General features: G+C 37.5%; 3 protein-coding genes across 4 annotated transcripts in view; 2 read left to right on the forward strand and 1 right to left on the reverse strand.

Annotated features, from left to right (window-relative positions):
- Nucleotides 1–1,666, forward strand: part of LOC120766293 (probable cytochrome P450 313a4) — a 3,506-nt gene extending 1,840 nt beyond the window's left edge. The window contains exon 8 of the mRNA XM_040091696.1: nucleotides 1,632–1,666. Within this exon, the coding sequence (XP_039947630.1) occupies nucleotides 1,632–1,666 (35 nt within the window). The remainder of the gene's footprint in view (nucleotides 1–1,631) is intronic.
- Nucleotides 1,667–1,765: 99 nt separating this feature from the next.
- LOC120766793 (probable cytochrome P450 313a4) lies at nucleotides 1,766–4,190 on the forward strand. Its single transcript, XM_040092493.1, has 8 exons — nucleotides 1,766–1,968; nucleotides 2,035–2,238; nucleotides 2,309–2,494; nucleotides 2,795–2,864; nucleotides 2,933–3,047; nucleotides 3,115–3,273; nucleotides 3,497–3,920; nucleotides 3,987–4,190. The coding sequence occupies exons 1-8, from the start codon at nucleotides 1,794–1,796 to the stop codon at nucleotides 4,115–4,117; spliced, it is 1,464 nt and encodes a 487-aa protein (XP_039948427.1). The 5' UTR covers nucleotides 1,766–1,793; the 3' UTR covers nucleotides 4,118–4,190.
- Nucleotides 4,191–5,593: 1,403 nt separating this feature from the next.
- Nucleotides 5,594–8,523, reverse strand: LOC120766804 (probable cytochrome P450 313a4). Of its 2 annotated transcripts, XM_040092510.1 has the most exons (8): nucleotides 8,301–8,475; nucleotides 8,020–8,223; nucleotides 7,765–7,950; nucleotides 7,030–7,099; nucleotides 6,809–6,923; nucleotides 6,579–6,737; nucleotides 5,936–6,359; nucleotides 5,594–5,870 (listed from the first exon to the last, which is right to left on the reverse strand). In XM_040092510.1, exons 1-8 carry the CDS (start codon nucleotides 8,473–8,475, stop codon nucleotides 5,707–5,709), a joined length of 1,497 nt encoding a protein of 498 aa, XP_039948444.1. In that variant the 3' UTR covers nucleotides 5,594–5,706. The 2 variants fall into 2 exon arrangements, with proteins under 2 accessions (XP_039948444.1, XP_039948445.1); XM_040092511.1 differs by lacking the exon at nucleotides 7,765–7,950 and having other exon boundaries at nucleotides 8,301–8,523.
- Between the last annotated feature and the right edge of the window lie 2,501 nt (nucleotides 8,524–11,024).

Raw genomic sequence — 11,024 nt, forward strand, 5'->3', positions numbered from 1 at the left:
GCCAACTACCCTGGGATAAGCCTCCTCAACATCGCGTATAAGGTTCTATCAAGCGTATTGTGTAAAAGATTAAAGCCCACCGTCAACAAACTGATTGGACCCTATCAGTGTGGCTTTAGACCTGCCAAATCAACAACCGACCAGATATTAACCATACGCCAAATCTTGGAAAAGACCCGTGAAAGGAGAATCGCCACACACCACCTCTTCGTCGATTTCAAAGCTGCTTTCGACAGCACGAAAAGGAGCTGCCTTTACGCAGTGGTGTCTGAATTTGGTATCACCGTAAAACTTATACAGCTGTGTAAGCTGACGTTGAGCAACACCAAAAGCTCCATCAGAATCGAGAAAGACCACTCCGAGCCATTCGATACCAAACGAGGTTTCAGACAAGGCGATTCCCTATCTTGCGACATTTTCAACCTGCTGCTGTAGATAATAATTCGAGCTGCAGAACTAAATAGAGAAGGTACCATCTTCTATAAGAGTGTACAGCTGCTGGCGTATGCCGATGATATTGATATCATCGGCCTCAACACTCGCGCCGTTAGTTCTGCTTTCACCAGGCTGGACAAGAAAGCACAGAAAATGGGTCTGACAGTGAACGAGGGCAAGACGAAATATCCTCTGTCATCAACAAACAGTCGTCGCACTCGCGACTTGGCTCCCACGTCACTGTTGACAGTCATAACTTTGAAGTTGTAGATAATTTCGTCTATTTAGGAACAAGTATTAACACCGCCATCAATGTCAGCCTGGATATCCAACGCAGGATTGCTCTTGCCAACAGGTGCTACTTCGGACTGAGTAGGCAATTGAAAAGTAAAGTCCTCTCTCGACGAGCAAAAGTCAAACTCTATAAGTCGCTCATAATTCCCGTCCTGCTATATGGACGATGACAACAACTAATGAGTTGACGTTGCGAGTTTTCGAGAGAAAGGTTCTGCGAAAGAATTAGGGTCCTTTGCGCGTTGGCCACGGCGAATATCGTATTCGATGGAACGATGAGCTGTACGAGATATACGACGACATTGACATAGTTCAGCGAATTAAAAGACAGCGGCTTCGCTGGCTAGATCATATTGTTCGACGCAGTACCCGCCGGGGGAAGCAGAGGAAGAGGAAGACCTCCATTCCATTGGAAGGACCAAATGGAGAAGGACCCGGTTTCGCTTGGAATGTCCAATTGGCGCCACGTAGCAAAAAGAAGAAACGACTGGCGCGCTGTTGTTAACTCGGCTGTAATCGCGTAGGTGGTGTCTACGCCAGTAAAGAAGTAGAAGAGCTAGCTGGAAGAAAAATTAAAATAATTATAAATTTATGTATTTCAAATGCTCAGAGTGTGTATATATGTATGTATATATACTATGTATGGCTATATTTTTAGCGCTAATTATCAATTATCCATTCACGGCTATGACACAATTTCACTCATTAAACTGTTTAAAATGTGCGTCCATAAATATTTTAATAAGGCCTAAATGGCCCTCCACTGGCAAAAACTTTCGCAAATTATACTTTTTCTTGTCTAAGTTCCAGGCGATTATATAAGTACTTAATGTTTGCAGGCAAAATTTGAAAATAAAATAAACCCAATAATTTCTACCGATTGTCCCTTTTTTTGTGATTAGCTGTTTCACACCCGATTTTATCGCATAGCAATTAATGCCAAATGATATTCTAAGACAGCAACTACACATAAAATGTATATAAAAGCTTTCCGCTGTGGAATCAGTTCTTTTCATTAAATATTCCGTGCTGAATCGTGGTGTCTTCAACGTCTCAGTGCGAAAATGAGTGCTTTAATTAGTATAGAAACGCTAATTATAACGGCAGTTCTTCTCTTACTCTACGCCAGTTGGCGCTTGCGCCAAAAGCAGAAATACTATCGCAATGTAACTTCAAAGTTGCCCACCATTGGTGGTCTACCGTTTATTGGGCAATCCTATCATTTGTTTAATGCCGAGAGTAAGTATTGTCACAAGTTGTTGTGCTGCAAAACTAAAGATTGATTGAGTTGTCATGCAATTACAGCATTGCTCGGTAAAATCAGTGCCCGCTTTGAGAGCATGAAGACATCGACGGCTTGCATATGGATGGCAACAACGCCATACGTGCTTACCATCGATCCCGAGGTCGTCAAACTCGTCACAACCGCGCCTGAGTTCCTCAGCAAAGCCAGGGATTTGTATACACACTTTGATAACGGTGTATTCAATGGCATCATTGTAAGTCCAGGTGATGACTTATAACTTCTATAGGTATACATTTTCTTTGATTTTTTTTTTTTAATTTTTCGCACAAGCAGTACATAAATGGAAAACCAGTCGCAAGGCTATCAGTCCTTTCCTTGCACATACTAATATTTTGGGTTTGTTTCCTTACTTCAATGAGAATGCAGTCAGTGTGAAGAACAAGCTTGAAAGATTGGCTGGGCTAGGTGAACAAGATATTTATACAAGTATCAAAGAATGTGGCCTACAGCTGAGTCTTCGTAAGTATGTATATAGCGATGAAAATTTCAAAGTAAATTTTTTAAATGTTAATAAACACAAATTTAAAGACCATAGAATAACTATCCCTCTGCTTTTCTCGAATGGATAGCTGTGAAGTATCTTTTTCCTTTTATAAAACGTTTATAAACATCTGTGGTGGGCTTAAAACCCACTCGTGTTTATAGAGCACGTTACCTAAATAATTGTGAAACTCCAGTTTGTATGCTACGTTTGTATTTATAAATCCAATGCAATACTTTAGATGCACGTACTTACTTTTCATTTTTATTAAATTTCAGTAACTATTATGGGTGTAAAGATAGAAGAAGGCAGTGTGAAGTGCAAGGAACTCCTTACGGCATTTACTGAGTAAGTTACGTTGATCGGCCTACCACTTAAATAATAAAAAACACAATACACATTAAACTGCCCTACAGCCTTTTTGATCACATGTCCAAAACCATCGTACTCAATGCGTTTGGCCTAGGCTTTCTATCTAATACTCCACATTATAAAAGAACAGTTAAATACTTGCAAGCGTTAGTTCGAACTGTAAGTAGAAAAATCCTACAAATGTAATAAATTAATATATATAAATCTATCTTATAAATCATTGCAGCTGATAAAGGAAAATCTTGCAGAAAATGTTGAGTCGGAGACCATAAGCTATTTTGAAGAGAACAGACACTCGATGATTCATTTGGCGCTAAAAGCACTGGAGAAGAAAGTATTTAGCAAAAAGGATGTGGAAATTGAGTGTTTCACAATGCTAGCTGCGGTAAAGCTATTACAATTTTGAATTTTAAATATTTTTATTTTTTGCTAAGATTCAACAATTTTCAATTATTTTTCACGTAAATAGAAAAGCAATATAATACAGTCCAACTGCAGTATTTTTCGTTAAAAGCTCTTTTTACACTTTTAGAGCTATAAAAAATGGTCCAAATGTTTTGAATTTATACATATATTTAATACTGAGCCACGTCCTTCTATAATTCCAGTCTTACGAGACCTCCGTTAGTGCGGCATACACTTGTCTGGTGATGTTGGCAATGCATCCTGAAACACAGGAACGTGTTTTGCAAGAGATTCGCTCTGTGTTTCCAGATGGAATTACAACCGTTGAGTATGACGATTTGAAGAAATTTCCCTATTTGGATATGGTCATATCGGAATCATTGCGTTTAGTACCACCAATAACAATACTAGGACGGGAAGTTGAAAAAGACACCGAACTCTGTCCCGGTGTAATATTGCCCAAAGACGCACAAGTTTATATACCAATTTACATATTGCATACGTGTAAGGAAATTTGGGGTCCAGACGCACACTGTTTCAATCCAGACAACTTTTTACCCGAGAACATTGAAAAGCGTCACCCGTATTCTTACATGTTGTTCTCGAAGGGCCCACGCAACTGTATTGGTAAGAGCTGAAATTATTTCGTGGTTTTTACGTTAATCGACTTTTACATCTCAATTTGTCTGACAGGCTTTCGTTATGCTGAAATCACATTACGTATCATGTTGATCCATTTGGTACGTAATCTGAAATTTTCCACATCTACTAAATTTGAGGATATCATTTTAATACCAAAAGTTACAATGACTTATAAAAATTAACCACAAATAAGTATAGAGGTCAGAGCAGACTAAATAGGAAGAATTGATATCATTCGACATAATTGCACTATATATACATATATATGATCACATATATATGATCACTTCGCTTAATACAAATATTATATGCAGGTGTACAGTGAGCAAATAAATGGTATATTCAAGTTATGAGTATGTGTATATTTATTTAACTCGATTTTTGAAGAACTCCAAATGGATCGCTTCATTAGACTCATATTTCTACCTGGCGACTGACTTTATTAAGTTAGAAACAGAAAGAAGTCGTCAAATAAAAAAGTCTCGAGAATGTAGTGCCCAGTTTGTTTCCAGTCGAAAAAACGGTATTTCCGTTCGTGGGAGATTCGCCCCCCCCCTCGTGAATCCACGGCTTCGCACAGATATTATGAAACAAGAAGAAGAACTTCCATTAAAGTTTCGAGTTGAAGAGACTTGTATGATTATGATTTTACTTATTTTGCCACTTCATGAGTTCAATTTATGGAAGTTCAACTGTACATCGTATAAATGATCATTCTGACAAGCTGAGCGATCAAACTCAAGTCCTTGTATGGAAACCTTCTTTATTTGACAAAATCTTTTTCCGAAATTTGGTACGGATAATTGTAAAGGCCATGGTATAATCTCCGAACAGATTGTTCAAACTATTCGTGAAGGGTATTATAGTTCCAGAAGTTAACCTTCTTTTCTTCTCTTTGCTCAAGCATCTTATTATTAGATAAGTGTATGAGTCAGTCATATACTCTGGAGTCCAGGTATTCGGTATTTGGTTTCGTAAAAATCTATGGTCCGGTTTCAATTATACCTCGGAGGTACTATTTAGTCAATAGCTAGGATAAGTTCTCTAGTCTTTGATTTATATACTACAAAGCGAAAGGAATCTATGGAATTTCAAATTATAATCTTAAGCTATTTATTATGCCTATGAAACTTGATGCTTGTGACGAATTTATTCAGTGAGTTAGCGTACATATAGCAGTGTTGACCAAACGCGTAACATAGGGAGTGGTTGTGGCTATAACCCGATTTCACCCATTCTAACACAGTCTTCTCGTGAACGATACCCTGAAACAAATAATAGAATTGTAGTTAAATATGTGTCTCAGTTTCAGCCTTTGACAATGTTTTGATTAGCGGCCGGGGTAAGATTGTCTATGGAGTCCATAAGAAATTGGTTGGAGTATATGGTGATTCTTCTCCTTCGATGATTTTTTTTAAGTTCATCGAAAGCGGCTACTATGGAGGATAAAGTCGCAAAAGGTACAAATCTTATATTGGTCACCCGCTAATAGAAGTTAGGCTGTATAACAGAGACGGTACTGCGCAGGAGGGAACTGTTGCCCCAAGAGATATCACGTTGCTTCCTTGTCGGCAAGAAGCGCAGCCGTGAGACCACCTTGCATACTCTAATAGTTTTTGACAAACGAAACTAATTTGCGAATATTAATCGATACATAATATATTTACTCACTATACAACAGTATATTTTATTAGCTTTAAGTGAATAGTTACAGTTCCTAAGAAATCATATAGAATATGTATACTCGAATGATAACATCAATCAACACAATTTAGTTTGCTCTGACCTCTATGCTCAATGGCGGTTGGACTTTATAACGCAGTGAAATATGTGGCACATGAACGATATCTTCATATTTAAAAGTTGTGGAAAATTTTAAACTTCGCACTGCATGTATCACTGCGATACGTAACGAAATTTCAGCATAACGAAAGCCTGTAAAATAAATTGTTTAATAAATAAAAAAAAAAACTGCGAAGAAATATAATTTCCACTCTTACCTAAACAGTTCCGTGCGCCTTTCGAGAAAGGCATGTATGAATATGGATGCCGCTTTACAATGTTCTCGGGCAAAAAGTTATCCGGATTGAAACGACTTGCGTCCGGACCCCAAATTTCCTTGCGCCTATGCAATTCGTAAATTGATATAGCAATTTGCGCACCTTTGGGTAGTATTACGCCTGGACAGATTTCGCTGTCTTGGACGGTTTTTCGTGCAAAAAACGATATGGGTGGAGCTAAACGCAATGCTTCCGAAAAAAACATATCCAAATAGGGAAGTTTCTTCAGGTCCTCATATTCTACGGATATAACTTCGTTCGGAAACACAGAGCGTATCTCTTGGAAGACGCGCTCTTGTATTTCGGGATGCATAGCCAACATCAGCAGACAATTGTATAACACAACAGCAGAGGTCTCGTAGGACTGGAAAAAGGAAAATTTATATTCTTTGTTTAAAGTTTCAGCATTAAGTTAAGTAATTTGATTCAACTCTAAAATGATTAAATGCTAGTATCCGATTCTCTTCCAATTCATGTTAAAGACATATTCCAAAAACTTTTCATAGCATCTTTTTTAAATCCTTAATTTCTTCTGACATTCTTAAATGGAAATAAAAGAATTACATAAAAATTTGAGCTTTACCGCAGCCAACATTGTGAAGCCTTCCACAACTACTTTTTTTTCACTAAATAATCCCTGACGCATGGCCTTTACAGTTATATCAACCATCGATTGTTTGTCTTCTACGACATTGTTCATGGCCTCCGACTGAAGTTGTTGTGCAAGGTGTTTTTTAGTGAGCTGCAATTATTTTCAGAAATGAAATAATGTATAAATAAATGACTTTTATGCGTAATATTTTCCTTACTTACAGATTGTACTAATTCCTTGAGGTATTTACGAACTCTGTAGTAGTGTGGAGTTCGGGATAGAAAAGCTACACCGAACAAACCGAACAAAAGGTCCTTTCCCATGTGATCGAAAAATCTTTAAATACAGTTGAATGCGTCTTTTAGTTCATATTTTTTGATTACACTAGTTTTTTTTAGAGATTTTGTGAATTAAGTACAAATACCATTTAGACATCACTTACATGTTAAATGCTTCTATAATTTCCCTGTGACTGTCCTTATTTTCTTCCAAGTTCAAGCCCATAATAGTTACTAGAATGTTATAAAGATAGGTGGTTCGGGTTCAGTAAGTGTATGCATCAGAAGCATATTGTCTTTATATTGTTTAGTAAACACCAAAAACAGATTTGTAACCTACAGTCGAGTGTAAAATTCAAAGTTTATTAATATTTAATAAATGCTCTACACAATCACAAGTAATGATTTTCTGTAGTTTTTCTTGGTTAAGAAACTCTTGGTTAAGGTCTTCCATGTGTGATTGATGCTGAAACGTCTAGATCTAGATTTTCATAAATATCTGTTGAAACTAAAATGTTCCAAAAATGTTTAAAATCATGATTTTTCGTCACAATGTTTTAAAGACTTCTTTATTGGCTACGTCTGAAAAATTTGTGGACCAAGATTAGATAACAGTATTTTATACCACTCCCTGTATTATATGTATTAGCGAAATTCTTAAATTTGGTACCTTCACAGGAGATACGGCAAAATACAAACGCATTCGTGGAGATGACAATTATGCCGGGTATTGATTTCAGAAAGAGAAGAGATACAATATGGCCTTGCCCTTGAAGACTCAACTAAGGTAACAAAGGTGTTTTTATACTATACAATGATGGAAAGATACGTTCTCTAAATTTTGTGGCTCTCTAAAAAGTAATATATTTCATTTAATATTATTTTCCGTATAGACTTACAAAGACTTAGTTGTAAACGACATTCTTTGATAATTGTATAAATGTCCTGTTCACCCTGTCCAGCCAATCTTTCAAGCTTATTCTTTAAACTAATTGAATTCTCATTGAAGGCAGGAAGCCAGGCAACGATATTATTATGCGCAACGAAGGGGCTTATAATCTTACGATCGGCTTTCCATTTTTTTGCTGCTCGTATGAGAAATAAAAAATAAAATTAAAAGGAAACTATCACCAACAGAGGTTGGGCACTATTACCTGGAGTAATGATGAGTCCATTAAATACATCGTTCTGAAAGTGTTTATATAGTCCTTCGGCTTTGTTAAGGAATTCAGAAGAGGACACGACATGCTTGATAACCTTAGGATCGACGGTCACCACGTACGGCGTTGTCGCTACCCATGTGCAACCGGTTAAAGCATTTATCTTGTCGAAGCCGACACTAAAATTATGAAGTATTTCTGAAATTGTATACAATTAATGTACTCTTTAGTTCCTCTGCTCTGTTGTGGTAACAGCATTTTGTCACTAAACTTACTATTTACATCAAGCATTTGATAAAGTCCTCCAATAAAAGGAATACCGTAAAAGGTGGGCAACTTAGAGGTGACACCGCGATAGTATTTTCGCTTCTGATACAAACGACAACTGGCAGTGAGTAACAGAATAACTGCCGTTATAATCAGCGTTTCCATTCCACTTAAGATACTCATTTTCGTACTGAGAAATCAAACACACAACGATTCAGTAGAATAATATTTTGTGACACGAACTGAGGCAAAAACCGAAAGCTGCACTAACTTTTATATGAATTCTGTAAGTACGTTTTTTTTCTAAGATTAGCATTTAAGCACCATAATTACTATGCAGTCATGTCAGGTATTTAAAAATTAATCCGCAAAAAAATCAATAGGAAAAAGCAAAGTGTAAATCCAACGGAATTTGTTTATTACGGAAGTATACATATATTTGCATATGTCTGGAAAAATTCCTTGAAGCTTAGCATTTTGAGACAATTATCAGGAGATTAATACTAGATTACTTTGTACCATCAAATCAGCTTCAATTGCATTGTAGTTTCAGATTTATGAAAGACTTTTTTGCAACTGGGCTAATATTTGTAGCTCAACGAGAAATCGGTTGACGTTGCAACGGTAAAAGTAAACTCTTAAATATATATTATACGTTAAGAATTATATATGCCAACAGAAGGCGATTTGATAAGTATTTAATATAGGCTTATGTAATGCTAAGCATCCATATGCGCTTTTAACAAAGTGACTTTTTCTAGCTTTATATAGGTTAGATTAGGTTATGCTTGGCATCATTTTTATACTCTTGCAACATGTTGCTACAGATTATAATGGTTTTGTTTACCTAATGGTTGTAAGTAGCACATAAAAAGTATAGAAATCAGAAACCATTCTTATTGCATGGTTTGTCCGGAAAGAAATAGGACTGATTTCGTCCGCCTCGACTGTACTTCGGAGCGTGCACGCAGCGACTGAATTCGGTAGAGGACGTTCCTAGTTAACGAACGTGCGGCTGGTCATTTGTCGCCGAAAATGCAGCGTTCGTCAGAGCAGAGGTAAGCGATTAAATTCTGTGTGAAACTCGGTAAATCTGCGACAAAGACGTTGGATATGATCAAGCAGGCTTACTCAGATGTTGCTTTAGCACCAGACCTTTTCGGAGGGCCGGGAAGAGGTCGCTGCTGAAGACCGTGCTGGGAGACTTGCGACTTCGACAAACACCGACATTGTGACTCGTGTGCGCAAAGTTTTGAACTCAGACCGTCGACTAAGTATTCAAAATCTGTGGCTCATGACATTGTGACGGAGCACTTGAACATGCTCAAGGAGTGCGCGAAGATGGTCGCAAAAGTGCCCACTGACGACCAGAAGTTGCGGCGAGTGGAAGTGTGCCAAGAAAATTTAAACATATGTGAAGGTGACCGCCACTTTTTTCATCACGTAATCACATGTGATGAGTCATAGGTCTTTTAGTATGATCCCAAGAGAAAGCCAAGCATATTGAGACGACAGAGGGGATCCAAGCTCCTCGGCTCTCAAGGTTATTCCGAAGAATGCCTTCCGTGACTCCTTCAATGCTTGGAAATCGCACTGGCAGCGCTGCATCGATCTAAAAGGAGCCTATTTTGAAAGTTTTTAAAAAATTGTAAGGATTGGTTCAATACATTTTTTTCGACTCAGTCCTATTACTTTCCGGACAAACCCTGTATATCTGGATAACACTTTGCGCAAAGTTTGCACAAGTACAGTCCTCAAGGTATTTCAACTTACGCCCAAAAAATAGCGAATTCGGACTTCGAACCAAATAGACTTTTATCACATAGCAGATATCAGCCAAAGGGCAAAGTCTTGCCATCACATATGTATGTGAAAGTGTTTCGTCAGTTTTGATTCTTGCAACACGCAAGAGTATAAAACTTCGCTTACTTCCGTAGTGAACCCTTCCTTACTAGTTTCTCTTGCAATACAAAAATACCTACCAAATAACTGTACACAAACAGTATATGTATATATTATAATAAGCGTTTTAGGTGATTAGATCATTTCTAGGCTTAAAATACTCATAGTATCAATAGATCCTTGGCCTATTATACCCTAAACCGGTGATATTAAGTTTTTTACGATGTTTGTAAACGTTGTAGACCCTGTGAAGTATATTTAGCCGTGTTCGTCTGTGTGTCTGTATGTATATACGTATGGAACATGTGAATCACTGGAACGAAAATGAAGTTCGCACACTTTTCGCGACAAACATTCGACAAGGCTGATAGCCTTCAAATCCGCGTCAATTATGGGATACGAACAATAATGACATTGCCGAAGATATTTTACATCGTCTTCGCTAAAAATTGGAAATGGTACAATTCCGGTTGATACTTCCGGTGGTTTGATATCAATTCCATCTACCCTTTATCAATTCACGAAAGATGCACTCATCATGAAGGTTCGAGCATTGGCCAAATTATCGTTACCACGATTTCTTAAGTGCACGCGCAATATTATCTGCCAAAAATACCGATGTTGTTGACTTAAACTGGAAGATTCAAAGTCAAATTCTGGGAGACTTGCGCTCATACAAATCGATCGATCGTCTTGACAATGAAGACGACGTCGTGAATTATCCAGTGGAATTTCTAAATTCTTTGAACAAGCTTGGTATGCCACCGCATCACTTGCGTCTCAAAGTTGGATCTGTCGTTATTATGTTCCGAAATCTGCGCTATAGAATA

The sequence above is a fragment of the Bactrocera tryoni genome, chromosome 1 (genome assembly GCF_016617805.1).
Source record: "Bactrocera tryoni isolate S06 chromosome 1, CSIRO_BtryS06_freeze2, whole genome shotgun sequence".
In the NCBI taxonomy this organism is placed as follows: domain Eukaryota; kingdom Metazoa; phylum Arthropoda; class Insecta; order Diptera; family Tephritidae; genus Bactrocera; species Bactrocera tryoni.

Coding starts and splice junctions, on each gene's coding strand:
- LOC120766804 (XM_040092510.1), bottom strand. CDS start 8,475: ATGAGTATCTTAAGTGGAATGGAAACGCTGATTATAACGGCAGTTATT. Junction 7,100..7,764: donor TCGTTTACAACTAAGTCTTT/GTAAGTCTATAC, acceptor ATAACATTCTAG/TAACTATTATGGGCTTGAAC. Junction 6,738..6,808: donor TCAAGGAATTAGTACAATCT/GTAAGTAAGGAA, acceptor AAATAATTGCAG/CTCACTAAAAAACACCTTGC.
- LOC120766793 (XM_040092493.1), top strand. CDS start 1,794: ATGAGTGCTTTAATTAGTATAGAAACGCTAATTATAACGGCAGTTCTT. Junction 1,969..2,034: donor TCATTTGTTTAATGCCGAGA/GTAAGTATTGTC, acceptor ATGCAATTACAG/CATTGCTCGGTAAAATCAGT. Junction 3,048..3,114: donor TGCAAGCGTTAGTTCGAACT/GTAAGTAGAAAA, acceptor AAATCATTGCAG/CTGATAAAGGAAAATCTTGC.